General features: G+C 37.8%; 1 protein-coding gene across 2 annotated transcripts in view; it reads right to left on the minus strand.

Moving 5' to 3' along the window:
• Positions 1-798: 798 nt before the first annotated feature.
• The window catches only part of LOC107683940 (E3 ubiquitin-protein ligase SH3RF1-like), a 74,076-nt gene continuing 58,823 nt past the window's right edge, over positions 799-16,051 (minus strand). For both annotated transcript variants that reach the window (XM_016480018.1, XM_016480019.1), the window contains exons 6-12: positions 8,988-9,098; positions 7,109-7,239; positions 6,267-6,437; positions 5,286-5,569; positions 4,498-4,826; positions 2,594-2,952; positions 799-1,529 (exon numbers count right to left, since the gene is read on the minus strand). In XM_016480018.1, coding sequence (XP_016335504.1) covers positions 1,361-1,529; positions 2,594-2,952; positions 4,498-4,826; positions 5,286-5,569; positions 6,267-6,437; positions 7,109-7,239; positions 8,988-9,098 — 1,554 coding nt within the window. In that variant the 3' untranslated portion in view covers positions 799-1,360. The remainder of the gene's footprint in view (positions 1,530-2,593; positions 2,953-4,497; positions 4,827-5,285; positions 5,570-6,266; positions 6,438-7,108; positions 7,240-8,987; positions 9,099-16,051) is intronic.

Raw genomic sequence — 16,051 nt, forward strand, 5'->3', positions numbered from 1 at the left:
CGTTTTAACAGGGCATAAATCATATCCATCAAAGGGAAAAAAAATCTATCAAAGACCACTTTGTGCTTTCAAAATAATAATAACATTTCATCTACTGTATGAAGCATAAAATACACAAACACCATTTTCAAGTATACAAAACATGAAATATCACATAAAATACTAAAGTACAGCAGACAACATCATAAACCCGACTTAAAGAGAAGCAAAAAGCAATGGTTTGTGAATTTGTGGTTAGACACTGTTTTTAAAGGATATTTTTCAAGCAGTTTGTAATGTTATGGTAGGTAAAGGCTACTGTCCACGGCATAACGGTAATAATCAGTAAAGATGATGACCATTGGGTCAGCTGTGTGTCCACGTATGGGCCTGAAGGAAAGTAAACCAGAGAGGGAACAAACACGTGTGCACAAAAGAATAATGGCACTATCACTGTAAGATATCGGGGTGTCTGTGCTTTTGCTACGAGTGATTGTTTCTGTTCTGCTGAATGGCTTTTCTACTACCAAAAAAAACTGTTATTGCAAAGGAATATTAGTAATATTTGATTAAAATGTCTCAGTGTAATCTTGTTCTTTTAAAAATAACAATATGCTATCCTTCATTCCATCACTCAGTGTAGCTACAGCAAACCTTTACACACACCACAACCAATCAGAACGTGAGACTATACAGGCCTGCAGTGTCCTCACTCCACATCCTATGACTCAAAGAGCCAATTATATGCAAGTTAAAGTAGACATGGATGGTCAAACCAATGTTTCTGAGGTCATTCGGCTCTTCATCTGGTATTGATTATTTTTTTTCAAGCAAATGACCAGTGACTTTATTCAGGCTCTAACCAATCGGCTCACATAACAAACCGTCCCTAAAAAACTCCATTCCTACGAGACAAAAATAAGTTAAATGTTGAAGAAAAATCATATTGTTCTTGTCATGACTCAGATCAGCTTCGCTTTGCTTATATACAGTAAAGTGAGACAGTACAAGGCACACATTAATCATCTTTGAAATGTTACAGATGCATAAATTAACTAATCCTATCACGACTTCATCTACTGTGCTAGAAATAGGGTGCCGAGTCAGAACGGCTAAAACTTTTGTTGCTTCCATGTGCTTCAGGAAAAGTATTTGATCTACTGCTGAAAGACTAGGACCGGTCTAGTTGGTTTTGAGATTTTCATAAGACTGTGGTCGAATCCATGCAACTGATGACCCTCACAGTTTGCTCCAACAGTCCTAAGCAGCCCAGTCCTACCGATCACTGCTGTTCATCAATATTAAGGCTGAAGTTCAGTGCTGTATTTTCAGTGATGGAGAATTTGATATCTAAATGTTACGTTCTTAAACACCATGTGCGTTAGATACTGTCAACAAAGCTGCCAGGAAACAGCCCAGTTCGGCCATTTCTCTGAAGTGTTCCTTTAAACCAGCCGTCCTCTCGTTTTCTGTGCACAAAAACAATGTCTCCCTCCTTGAGTTCCAGCTCTGCTTCGCTTTGGGGAGGGTAGGACACCACCACACGGTACCTGGAGGAATGGTAAAATGTGATGTTTAGAAGTCAAGTCATGTTTCTTCTCAAGTATGATGTGTGAATGTTGATTTCTGGGTGTTAAGGCCTGTTCACACAAAGGACAGTAACTATAACAATAAAGGACGTTTGGACGTTTGTTTTAAAAAAAAAACGTCCAAAATTGAATAGAATAGCAAGAGTCCACACTACAACTATAATGATAATGGCACAGAGGAACGATATCGTTGGAATCACTTTCAGAACTATTTTTTTTACCAGCTGATGAACGACAAAAACATTGACAGTCAATCAGAATCCATCCTGCTTTCAAGAGCTCAAGCATTTAAAGTGCTAGATGGCTAAGCTGCAGTGCATGCTTATAATAAATAAGACATTATTGTGCGTTGTTGTGGACACCTAATATTTAGGGTTGAGCTATGATTAAAAATGATTTTTGACTTAATTGATTTTTTTCCCCCAAATAGGATGCTGCAAAAAAGAACTGTATAAATTAAACGCGGATTAATAATATCTTGGCTTTAAGATATTTCTTAAAATATTATTACTCTGAGAAGTACATTTTAATGTACAAAAATAATATATTTATGCCATAATGTTTTCAAGTTAAACCAACTTTGTTTGTTGTGAAGATCTTTGAGTTTCATTGTGTATTTGATGGTAGTTTTTCTCAAATGAAATTGTGAAATGCTGGTGAAGTGAATCTCAGAGCAGCTCTGGAGATGAAGTTTCTGTGGACTGTCCGCATATATTGAGATATATGATTGATATGCTGAATGATGCTGAAAACACAGTGACTGTCGTGTGTTTGAGTCTGTGTAGTACTTATAACTACGCCACTCATTCACACAAAGAACTTGCTCCCGATTTAGTATTTCCTCCGTGTGATCAGCTGTTAGATTAATCCATATCAAGTAAAACTGTCCAGAACTTGTCATCATTATCGACATAAATTTTATTGCGATCTCGATAAGATATTGTTTATCACCCAGCCCTAGAGTCATTATAGTTGTCATTCTTGGTGTTTTATTTGAATACGTTTTTATTGAGCTTTTATTCTACCTTTCACACACGATTGGCCGGCCGTCATGCTGCATGGAGAGGAGGGAGGAGCATGCCTGTCGTGGAGGCGGGGCGATTGGGGCAGTGTTGTCCTGGGAGCTGCTTCTGTGTGACGCTGCGTCTGTGTTTGATGAAGACAAGGATGCAGAGAGCTCAGAATCCATCGGACAGACCCCAGCACGGCCGTTGTGTCCTACTGCCACCGTTGCGGAGCTGGGTGGAGCCATTTCAGGTCCAGCTGCCCCCTGGGGCATTTCCATGGCAATAGACTGCTCCGCCTCCAGTGTAGGGGAGGATGGGGGAGATGGGCGGAGCTTCTTTTTATTAGACAGCAGTTTCAGCAGGCCTTTCTTTTCTCTCTGAAATGACACATTTGATTCTGTTTAAATAAAGAGGTTGAGTGCATGGCTTTTACACAAAACAAGCAATTATCAGCACAGGATCTGTGAAGATTATCAGCTGTCAATGAAAGTTATCAACGGAAATGGAAGTGTCATGACACATTTGAAATATTTCCATCTAAAGGCTGTAACACACTACACGACTTCTGAAATATGAACAGAAACGTGTGAGGTTGCTAGATGATGTGTGACAAATGAAATCAATATATATATTCTAAAATCAGGTCAAAATATGACACATGCTTGACATACTCTGATTGGATAGAATCATAGTCTGAAGCTTAAAAAAACAAAACAAATTGAAGTCTGTTCATCATACTCTACGTGATTTTCTATTAAATCTGTCAACTCAAATCTGCAGACTGGTGTCAACTTGTCCAAAGTTGTATGGTGTATTCCAGCCTTAAGCAGCAGATTTAAAATTCAAACCATTTTGAAATATTGCAAAAACAGTTTGTAAATAAAACTTTAAATCTCATATGTCAAAGAGAACAAAACCATCACTTCTGGAGAACTAAATGAAAAATGGAAACAACATGATCATTATATTGAAAAGCAAAACACATTTAGTTGCACATATTTGAGAATCTGAATTATCAGATAACAGATCTATCTACCAAATAATCAATCTAGTTTATGGAATAAAATCTATCCATCATTCACACAGTGTTATTCTGGCTGCAGAGTATCGTGGCTTGTCATTGTGTAAATAGGAATGTGATTTGTTCTAAAATAACAGTTGCATTAATATTAAAATATGAAAAATTAATATTTAAATATTTAAAATGTACGCATAAAAATGTTACAATTAATGAATTATTTGCACACAGACAAAAAACTGAATTTTAATGTTTGTTAGTGATGGTAATAAATAATGGTAATGATCATAATAAATAATGAAAGGCAAAAAGTAAAAAAAATAAAATAATAATAATTAATAAATAAAAATAAAACTGGATGGAAACCCAGTCTACTGCCGTGACACAATCAAATTATTTTATTTAATATTTTTTTTACTTATTTAATTGACTCTGACTCGCTTTAATCACTCTACTCCACATTTTTATAGCATTTTCATTATATCAATAATTCCTCTAGTAGTATTATCCCAGCTATTACAAAAACAAAAAGAAAACACATCAGAATGATTATCTCCAGAGATCTAGTTAAAAAAATAAGAGGTTTATAAAAGTGAACTCTGAAGATCTGTGAGTCAGCTACACTGTACATGCAAGAGTACCAAGAAATCTCCCAGAACATCGAGCCAAAGTGAACAACACTCAAGGTTGTGTCCTCTGGGTTTGCAGAACAGTCTGAATTCTAAAAACTGATGATTTCAGCTCTATATCAGCAGGCGTAACCATCCAGCTCAGCAAATGAGGTGAAACTCTGAGAATTTCTAATTGCCAGATGCCTTACTGCAGCACATTAAAATAACACTGATGGGAGGGGAAAAGCAAAAGAAACCATTATAAAAGCTGTAGATGATGTAAAATGTCTCACCTTGCAGTCTTTATCCAGTCTACAAGCAACACCGTGATTCAAAGCTGAACCAAGAGATTTTGTGCCGCCAGGGTTCACAGGAAGTGCTACAACAGAGACAGGTCTCATGGCATCACTGTCCAAAGAAGCAGCGCTAACATTAGGAGGGGTCAAGGAGGCGGCGGCACAGCTCATAGCCACACCAACTCTGGCTGAGGAGGATCCTGGGCTGGAGCCGAGGACAGGTGACGCCTGAAGAACCACAGCTGTGCTAGGAATGTAGGATACAGGATTGTGGGATTGGATGGGCGTCACTGCTGCTGTAGGCCGGTCCTGACTATGACTCACAGCTGGTGGGGAAAAAATGTGGAATAAAAGAAAGATGATTTATTTGATGACAAATTTGAGTGCCCATAATAAAGATTTTAGAAATATACTATTTGTATACAAGTTGGTTTTACACGATTTTGAAAAAAATCTGTGAAAAGTATCAATTTAGTGACAATTTAGTTCATGACTATTAATTAAATGAAAGTATTGTTTGCCAAGCAATAATAATAAAAAAGATAACTAAATAATAAAAATATGCCAAACTACTTGTGGTTTTCTTTTCAATAATAATTTTTGAATGCTTTTCAGGAAAGTTGTAATTATTTTCTTTTTACTTTTGAAATGTTTTGCGTTGTTCCTAAAAATAATTTTAATTCAGAAGTTAAAAACAAAATTATATCATAAGCACACAGGCCTGTTTCTGAAATAAAATTCTGAGTGGTGTTTGTTATTAGGTGCGTGTGTGCATGTAATTCTACCTGTCCTGACCGCACTGCGTGCCTGGTTAACGGTCATCTGTGACGTCACATGCATGAGCACTTTGGGGTGCTGTCCAGTGGCTAGATGTGCAGCTGACACTACAGCAGCAGGCAGTGGGCAAGACGGGGTGGGATTTGGGCAGACTGGGAGGGGTTTGCTGGGGTCGACACTCCCCAGGGCGGATCCAAGAGGAGCAGAGGAGGGGCTGACGATGGTGACGCCACATCCCGCCTGGGAGCACAGGGTCAGGGGAACTTTTGGCTGACTGCTGCCAGAAACAGTCCTGCAGTAAAAGGAAGAAATGTGAGGTTCAAGAGGTTCTGCTCATCCTGAATCTTTTGACAATGCAACACATTTTACAGCAAATCAACAGAAACATCTGTACATTTAACAGGCTCTATGTAGTTGTATTCTTTTTAAATCACAGGTGTGATGAGAAAAAAAAATGAATAGGAATTGTAAGAGGAGCTGTAAGAAAGACATTTCGAAGACATCTGTACAATGGTTTGAATGACTGTAAATGGCTCATCATGCTGATTACTTCAAGGTGATGTGTTTTCATGCAATCAGTGAATGATATTACGCATGTAATTCTCATTCCTGCCACAAGAGAGTGCTGAGTTTAAAGGAATGCCCCGGTGCATAAGAAGCTTTATTGACGGCATTTGTGGCAAAATGCCCTTTAGCGCAAAAAAAATTCACAATAAAAAATGGACTAATCTCACATTTAACTTTTTTTTTAAATTTGTAATCCACATTATGATTGACGAGTTGTCAACAAAGTGTAGCTTTTATTGAACCTGGAACACTCTTTTAACAATTCTATGTGTGAACGTGACCAGCTCAGTTTTATCTGCAAGTGGAGACTTTATGTGTGGTGTGCGTGTGCCTGAGCCAAAGGACAATCTAATTTTTCCCTAGCTTACAGGGTGTATGAGTGATAACATATACAAGTGTGTAAGTGTGTGTGTGTATCATACCTGTTGACAGGACTCATGTAGTTACCAGGAAACACTCCGATCTTGCCAGTGTGCATGGATGTTCCTTTAAACCAGCCGTCCTGACAGCGCTCCAGCACCAGAAACATCTCGCCCTTCCTCAATTCCAACTCATCTTCCTTACGAGGCGTGTAGGGAAACATCGCCACGTACCTGAGAGAGAATCAAGTTTCCAACATTAAAAAAATATAAACAAACAAACAAACAAAAGAGACACATTTCATTCTGTAAAGTTTAATTAATTTAAAATTGTATAATTTTTTTAATGTTATTTTTAAAATGGACTTTAAATAATTTTTTAATTGATTACAATTTTGCATTTTTTAATTGTTTATTAATTTATCAATATTTAGAGTTTTAATTTGACTTGGATGCAGTACTGCTAATCAAACAGGGGTTGGCGTTGTTCCCACACGGCTATTATGCATCATAACAAATCTACTCTCAGCTGTAAAATAATTTCCAAGGACACAAAAACCATAAAGTCTTTAAAAACTGCCTTGAAAATGGGAATGTAATGAATAACGGCCATAAACATACTCCACCCAGAGCATTATGGGCGACTCCAACAGAAATCAGGTGTGTTTAGTTGATATGCAGACAAAAGGTGAGAGGTCAGGGCTCAGGTTAAGTCCCCAGAGACAACCCAATTCCCCTTAGACATGACCTCTGACCCCTCACCTGTGTGTTCAGTCACGCTCAGCTGGCATTGGGTAATAGCAGAGAGGTGAGTTAGAGTTGCAAGGACCCTCTCATACTCTTTCTAACAGTAGGTATCTCTAAAGTTGTATATTTAAAGTGTGTGCATTTTATGTTGTACTCACACGCTGGGTCTCTGACGGCCACTCTGGTCACCCACAGCGGGCAACGGCCTCTGACCAGCATTCAAGGCGGCAGCGCCCACAGTTGAGGACTGTGACTGAGGTGGAGGAGGAGGTGGAGGAGGAAGAGCATCCTGAAATAATTAAACATACATTTTGTTAATATTATGTCTCCTACAAAATGATTTATGTATAAGAAACAATACAATTAAAGTACATCTTGAGATACTGCGGTTCTCATACCCGTCCATTTTCATTGTTATTTTGACGTCGATTCACATATATGTATCTCATGTGTAGCAGGAAATTATGTCAGAGACATCCCTGCAAAGTTTGGGCAATGCCATAAAACCATAATCCCACTGACTGTGACTTTCCAGCTTGTGTGCTGGTTGCTAACAAGCGGGTACTTTGGCTGTGGCAGGTGTTGTGATTGGTGGATATCCAGCCTGGGCTACATGTCTGGCTGAAGACGGAGAAATCGGTTCCATATGGACCAACGCACACATCTGCAAACAGACTTTATGAGCCCAGTGGCACCACTACGAAAACAACTCTCACACTGTAAAGCTTGTTTTGTTGCTTTAAGTCACCTTTTTGTCTGTTCGTTTCAAGTTCTCCTACAATGTTTTCTCTACTAATGCTCTTGTCTTATTTGTTTTATTAATTCATGTGTCTTGTGTTTACTGCCTAATGTGGATTTACTGCAATTAGGAAAAACTAAAAAAAACAACATCTTTCTCTCTGGTGCTTTTAAATCCCATATACGAGATAAGAGGGTCAACCGATGCACACTAAGGCCACCATTACAATAACAATGCTTTGAAAACAAAAGAAAACAGTACCCGCACAGCACTGAACACACATCAACCTCAGAGAGCCATTAGTGTCCAGCCTGAGGCCCACACAACTCCTTGAAATGGTGTGTGTGTTTGCGTTGAAGGAGATGAAGGGCTATCAGATGGCAAACTGTCCTCGTTTAGCATTGGCATTTGAGTGTGTATGAATGTGAAAGTATATGAAAATGTTAGAGGGAGAACTGCTTACATTTTGCTTTAGTTATGTGAGTGTTTGTGTTTTGATACACTACTGTTCAAAAGTTCGGGGTCAGTAAGATTTTTTTTATTAATTAATATTTTCATTCAGCAAGGGCACATTAAATTTATCAAAAGTGACAGTAAAGACTTTTACATCATTACAAATTTTTTTTTTCATGTGACACTGGAAATGGGCACTTTCATGGCTGAAAGTGCTGAAAATCATGCTTTGCCATAACATGAATAAATTACATTTTAAGGATTGTAATGTTCAAAACATTACAAAATTGTACCAAAATTTTGAACAGTGTACACTGATACTTAAATACTGAGGTAATATGCTTACCCAAGGAGAAGTTCGTGTTGCATTCACAATTAAGCACTCAGCTTTAATGCTGTGTTGCTGTTTAGAGGGGATGATTTTTTTAAAAACAACATCTTAAGAGAGTTTTTAGCTGACAGCATGCTGGGAATTATTGCAATATCTACAAAGATACGTTGTTTTCTCCTTTTTTGGCCAATGAATCACACTTCAAAAAAAAAGAAAAAAATTTTTTGAAATTTGTCCTCTGAATATGTCTGGTATACACGAACCACTGTAATTATATAGGGCTCCTGTAGAGTGACAAATCAATTTTAAAAAATCTAATCTAAACAGGACTAGAGCAGATTGACTTTAAATACTGTGCACTTTGAACAGAAATGCTGAGTAATAGCGTTGAGCACTGTTGTACAGACAGGGTCATTTTATATATACAGGTTAGAAGAATGTCATATGAATAAACTGATAGGATGATGAAGAAATTTGACATACTAAGTCGATTTAAGGACCTTGTCAGACTCACCACTGGAATAGAGACATAGCTGGTTTCTGGAGGAAATGTGAAAACTGTCGCTGTGGTGACAGGACTGCTTGGTGGAGGAGTAACAATGAGTCCTGTTGTGCAAATGTGAACCTAAAAAGACAAATAAGAAGAAATAAGTTAATTAACCTTTCCTGAGCCGTTTCCACTCCTGGCAAGTGGAAGCACGTTATGAAACTTATTATGAGAGAGAAATTCTGCTTAAGGGATGACACAGAAAGCCATACAACCGAGAGAATTTGAGCAGATAGCCACACACGTATGACTTCTGTTTAGACAAACAAACTTTAATGCAACAAGACATCTTTAGAGCTACATGTCAGCCTACATTTGTTGTTCATGCCCTAAATCAATCCAGCTAAAGAACAACATTGACGGCCTTAAAACGTCATAACCAATGAGAACTTGCCTTTGGTAAACTTAGTCAAGTGTCAAAATGACTTTTATTCTGGTCAGTTGGGAGTACATGAGTGAGCAAAATAATTAATTACTGGTTGCTACTGCCATTTATTTAACAAATAAACACAGCCGTTTAAATGGTTGGGGTCAGCCTTGCTAAGCATAAGAGAAGCAAAAGAGAAAAAAATCTTACCAACCCCAAACGTTTGAAGGGTAGTGTAATAATCCACACAACTAAAAGCTGCTCTACGAATATCAGCTGAAATAGACTGTAAATTGTGTTAAATTATTATAACAATAAGTAAAAACTCAAAGACTGAGGCCATAAAATCCCATCCTGTCTTTTTTAGAATGGTTCAATAATAGGACCGACTCATAACAGTCAACTGTCAGCAAAACAAGTCGTGTGCTTAATAATTTTTGTATAGCACATGTATAGTTTAGTTTGTATAGCAGACTCTTAAAAGTGTTACATGTACTTGTATTTCTCCCTGTCTGGAACAATCAACCACATGGCATGTTTATGACTTTGACTAACAAGAGGTCATAAATCAAGAATAAAAACTGGAGCTTTACTTTGTCAGAAAACATTAATAGCACATGGACAGACCACCTAGGGCAATCACGAGTGTGTACGTTATATTAAATCCACAGATGTTGGGATCACAGGGCTTCATATAAAAACTACCGAAATAAACACACTTTCAGGATAAACCAAACCTCTGAGAGACACTACAAACAAGCCAGAATCAAACAGATTTGTAGGTTCAAAGGGACGAGCTGTAGAAATTTTCTGTGTTGTGACATTCAATATCTGGATCAGGTCCTGAGCGAGTGATGTGCTCTTTTTGAGTGAAAACACCACCTGTGCTTCAGCAAATCAGACACAAGAGTCTTCAGACAGACATTCCATTAAAAAGAATAAAACATCCACACCTTACTTCTAAAAGTATCTAGAGAGGAGCTCAAAATAGTCCTCATCAGAAAATAGACATCGACATAATTATACAGAAATGATAGCATCCGTAATTTACTTTTAAGTTCGATTCAATTTCCTGTTCTCTCCTTCTCTCTGTGCCCGAGGGTAATGCAACTCTTCTGCATATTGTATGACTGTCCTGGGGTGGGATTTGTCATTAATGACATGACTTTTTTCCAACACTCTTCACCTCAGGTCCAGATTTAGATCTGTACTTCTCACTTCATGACCTGAATGTCCCAAAGCCAGTAAGCCCAAACAACAGGCTTCTCCAGCTTAGACTCTGCTAAATTCATTACAGGTAATGAAACGGGCATGAGAAAAGGCCAAACCATTTACAATCTGTAAGAACTGACACAGCTCTCCACACTAAATAAAGAAAGAGGGACTGTTGTGTGTGTGCATATGCAAAGAGTATTAAGACACTTAAAGTTGGAATGATACTAAAGTAGCGACAGATCTTTTTTTCCATACTGTCACATATAACCAAGTGAAACCGATTATCGAAAAAGGGAAATTTTTTTTAGATTCTATCCATACAGGAGGGACTTGAGACTTGGTTTTATCTAACATTTCTATCCAAACGATTCAAGAACTTCAGCATACACCCACCAGAGAGACATGTCATTTTACTGGAAGATTGAGATATGATTCAAAATTACAAGGTTAAAAAAAAATCTAATATATTTAGAAAATGGGATAAAGTTTCACTTCATGCCAACTTTAAGAAACTAACATTTCTCAGAACTAACTTTAGCAGAAAGTGTTTTTTGTGCCAACATTTTAAACAGTATTTTTACTGCATGAGCATGTTAACCTGGGAGCTAAAACTGAATGTTTTCTCCACAGAGATATCAGAAAGAGTAAGTGCTGGTGGAGTGTGTGAAGTACACGTGAAGCTGTGTTTGTGTGTGTCTGTGCAAACAGCATATCTCCCTGCCACAGGCCTGCTCAGCTTCAGGGTACATCACCTCTCAAGTCGCACCCTACAGGTTTGATTGTACAAGGTACTGAGTGAGTCAATGTGTGGGATATGAACATACTGGAGGGCACACAATCTCTCACAAATGCTGTGTTATTCTTGTTGACACACCACTTCCTGCAGGTGAGAATGACATCAGCAATTGCCGATTGGATAAAATAAGCCAACAGCTGGATGATAATCACAGCTGCAGGCAGGCCTTTTCAGGCAGCGTTTCCACAACGCTGAAATCATGCACATTTCCTTTGCCAAATACTTTTTTTCTTACAAGAACAGTATTGTAATTCAACCCCCGAATTCACACAAGATTAGTTCACACTAACAAAAACTCACAAAAATGAAAACTTTACTTACTCTAATGTGACCTTCTTTCTTCTGTGGAAAATAAAAGAAGATCTTGTGAAGAATGTTGGGAACCAAACAACAATGGCTCAATCTATCTTTAATGTTCCACAGAAGAAAGAAAGCCATACAACATGAGTGTTGATAAAAAAAAAATTATATATATATATTTTTTAAAACCCTTTAAGGGTTTGACAAATCTGGACATCAGGTATGTAACACTTGTACTATTTTTCATGCTTAATTCATAACTGAAATGTACAAAAAAAAATTATTAATAAAAAAAAAATCCACAGCACCACAATCCAAGACTTTCATTTTTGCTGACCTTTCCAAGTGTGCTCAAATGAATTTGTGATATATTTTATTTGATAACTTCATTCCTACATCTGCCACTGTCAGTCTTGGGATTTTGTAGGTCAACATCTCATCAAACTGTGATTTATTTGTCAAGGGTGACTTTCTAACTTTTACTATTATAACTTATGAAATACAAGTTGCAGTTTTAAGATCTACATCAATAACAGGAACATATTTGAATTTTGTTCTGTGATTTTTTTAAGATTAACTTGGAGGGCATGTCTGAAAAGCTAAAGAGAACATTGCTGCTGTCGTTTTCTGCCACTAGTGACAACCGCAATGACCACTCAGCAAAACATTAAAACACACACTAACGAAATGAAAACTCCTGTTCGGTAATTAGAGACGCATCCCTGCTGTTTCATAAAGCAGTTGGGAAAAAATCAGCCGTGGCAAAAATGCTTCTTACTCTCTTTTTCATCATTTTAAACATCCTCATCTTTCCAAATGGCCACTTTCTCTCAGTTTTTCCTTTCTTTCTTTCCCTCAAACCAGACATATATGAGAAAGCAATAAGTCTGTGGTTCATATATTCCAAATGTGTCACAAAAATCGTGTAAATCGATACATCACTCTCATAAGAGGGCATAACTGGTGCCACACAGGAGGGGGATCACTTTACAGGCTCAAACAGGCTTTTATGAGATCTGGATAATTATTAGCACTAAAACGCCTAGATAGGAATGTTAAAAAGAGCGTGAGAAAGAAAACGTGGGAATGCAAGAGAGGGACAAAAAGGGAGCGAGAACGAGAGAGAGAGTGTCTATATTCATAGTACTAGATGATATAAAAACAACAGATCAATTGTCATTGTGTTTTGCTGTTGTTCGGTTGCCTGACAACATTACTGGTGAAAAAAAGAAGACGGCAAATATGAAAAAATTAAATATGCTGCAGTATGAAAAAAGTAAAGAAAAAACTGGGACAAAAAAAAGAGCCCAATTATAGACTCAGATGATAAATATTCTGGTTACGCATGCAGGAAATGGACTGGTGTCTTGTGTAAATATACTTACAAGGTGTGAGTACAAAACACTGTGCAGGTTTCATATTAACACACGATGACAAATTCTGTTGCTTGAGAAACTGTCTCACGTTCTAAAAGCGTTAACACATGTTCGCTAAAGCCACCAAAATGCTTCCTCATTCCATCTGCACCAAGTATTCACTCTCATAAAACACTGTATCGGGGTCAGCTTTCACAACACCCCATCTCAACCACTCCTTTATGAACACGAAAATGGATCCAAGAACACACAGACAGGCCGAAACTAAGACGACAGAGGTATAATGTGTCTTCTGTTGTGTTTTGTCCCACAGAAGAGGACTCCAGAGAGGTTCTTGGGCAGGTGACGACATCAATGGAACAAACATCATGGAGAACAATTTTCCAGTTAGCTGTGTGCTTCTTATACTATCAAATTCACATGCAAAGGAAGTCTAATACTGACATGAGAAGTGTGGAGATATCGGTTCAACAATGAGAGAATTTCTTCCACTTCAGGTTACTTCTTCGACAGTTTCAGGTCACAGCAACTAGAGGTGCAAGGCCTCTTTAAAATACTTCTCGTGTTTGTATACTGCCACAACATTACCATTTATGTGCCAAAAATAGGGCTGCACGATTAATCGCATGCGATATTTAACGCGCATCTTATCAGTAAAGCCGGTTCTGTAATCAGCGGTAAATCTCCATCACCTGCGTGCTTATGCGCGTTAAATATCGCATGCGATTAATCGTGCAGCCCTAGCCAAAAAGTGTACAAAATAAAACATGAACTAAGTCTCTTATACTAATCTTAAAATGTTATATTCGAATACAATTTAAAATGTAATTCCTTCATTACAGGAATAAATGTAACATTTATTCTTGTGATGGCAAAGCTGAATTTCAGCATCATTACTCCAGGCTTTAGTGTCACATGATCTTTCAGAAATAATTCTAATAGGCTGATTTGGTGCTCAAGAAACATTTACCATCATCATGTTGAAAACAGTTGTGCTGCTTAATATTTTTGTGGAAACAGGATTCTTTTCGGGATTCTTTGATGAATAAAAAGCTTAAAAGATTAGCATTTATTTAAAATATAACTTTTTTAGATTTTACATGAATCCTTGCTGAATACAAAGAAAAAAGAAAATAAAAGCTTACTACAAACTTTTCAGTTGACGTTTACGTTGTTGCAGTGACAAGGTTTAATAGGGTGATTTTTTTTCCTTTCCTTTTTAACAAAACAGTCATTTTTTATGAATACAATAGAAATATTTTATGTAAGGACCTAAAGTGAAATGACTAGAGTAACTAAATAAGCTAATCGTTTAATAATAGTTTTGAATTGTTTAACTGAAATTGACAGGTTGGACTGCAGCGCTGCCACATGAAGTCATTTATGAACGTTTTCTGAGTTTTTTGATGTTCGTATACAATTTAATGTATCATTTTAAATATCTAGACTTTGCTATTTTTCAGAGGCCAGAAAAGACTCAAATTTACCACAAAGGCATCAAAGCCAAACATGGAACATGCTAGGCCATAGATCGGACTAGCTTTCACATTTTAAGTGAAAAGTAGTAGTTTTAGTAGTTAGTAGTTTTATACTTTCTTTTTTATTTCATCCTTAGCAGAACAGCCTGACACTCAGTGAGTGCTAAAATCTTTAAAACAAATCAAAGTGAGTGTAAAGCAGAGGGGGAAAAGTCACATTCCTGGAAGTTCCTTAGAGCCCCCTCCACACCAGAACATCTGCATGAAAAGATATGTCTGTCTAGCATCTCCTTAGAGACCGCACTGCTCTGCAACTAGTGGAACAGCTGTGAGTGACTGTCATTCCAGGGTTGCTGCAGTAACCTCTGTGAGCGAGTGGAGGGGGGAGTGTTTGATGTGGTGGAGTGCTGTCACGCACCAGTGGTCTCAAACGCTCGGACAGCATGTTGGACTGTGTGGAATGAGAGAGAGTAACTGCTGACAGAACAGGAGAGAACAGTAAGCTGGTGTGGACAAGCATCAGAGCTCTGGAGTGTGGGCAGGATGTCTGACACGATGCTCACTTTCCTTTCCCTTCAAGCTATCATTTGCAGTTGTTTGACGAATTTCACCATTAGGCATTTAACTATGGTACATTCCCTCATTTTCACTGTCCTCTAACCAATATTGTCAGCTGAAGTGATCTTACTAAAGCAACACACAAAAAGTGGACATACCACCTTCTTTGAATAGTACAACAAATTTCTCTGAGAGTCAACGTGTTTCGAAATCGCACAATCTGTTACTGTTTCATCACTCAGTATACAGTCTCTCTGTCACTACACTAACTTGATTTGAATAGGTCAAGATCAAGCAACTGCCACAGTCACACTATAGTAAGATTGGGCAAGACACTGAATATTCATGTTATACTTGAGATTATTACGGTGGAGATATAAAATAAAGCAAAATTATAAACACCTTTTTACTTTATATTGCACCATTAAGCTTCCTAAAGACATTTCAGCTTATGTTCATTTACTCTAGTTATTATTCTGTTTTTAGTTCTTACCATAAACATTTGCTGAAATGATGGTTTCTCTGAATGAGGGCACAAAGAACAAAAAAAAATATATAATAATCAGTAAGGACACATTAAATTGGTTAAAAGCTGTAGTTTCTATCTTAAATTCTGTTCTTTTAAACTTTCTATTCATTTAAAGGGGTCATATGATGCGATTTCAATTTTTCCTTTCTCTTTGGACGGCTTTCACCGTGGATGAAGCGGAGTCCAGTCCGGGGTCGGCACGTGGTTGCCACAAGCCCGCTGGCCGCTCCTTCGTCGAATCTACTGGCCGTGCCGTTCTCAAGCCCGCCGGCCGCCGCTTACTCAAGCCCGCTGTGTGTGACGCTGTGTTTCTCGTTGTGAAAGCGAAACTACTTTGTCTGGCCTTCCAAAAGAGGACACAACTAGAAATCAGTGGTTAAGTTGTATTTACAACACTGTTCCAGAACACTTC

This window comes from Sinocyclocheilus anshuiensis, unplaced genomic scaffold (assembly GCF_001515605.1).
Source record: "Sinocyclocheilus anshuiensis isolate Anshui unplaced genomic scaffold, SAMN03320099.WGS_v1.1 scaffold637, whole genome shotgun sequence".
NCBI classification, from domain to species: Eukaryota; Metazoa; Chordata; class Actinopteri; order Cypriniformes; family Cyprinidae; genus Sinocyclocheilus; species Sinocyclocheilus anshuiensis.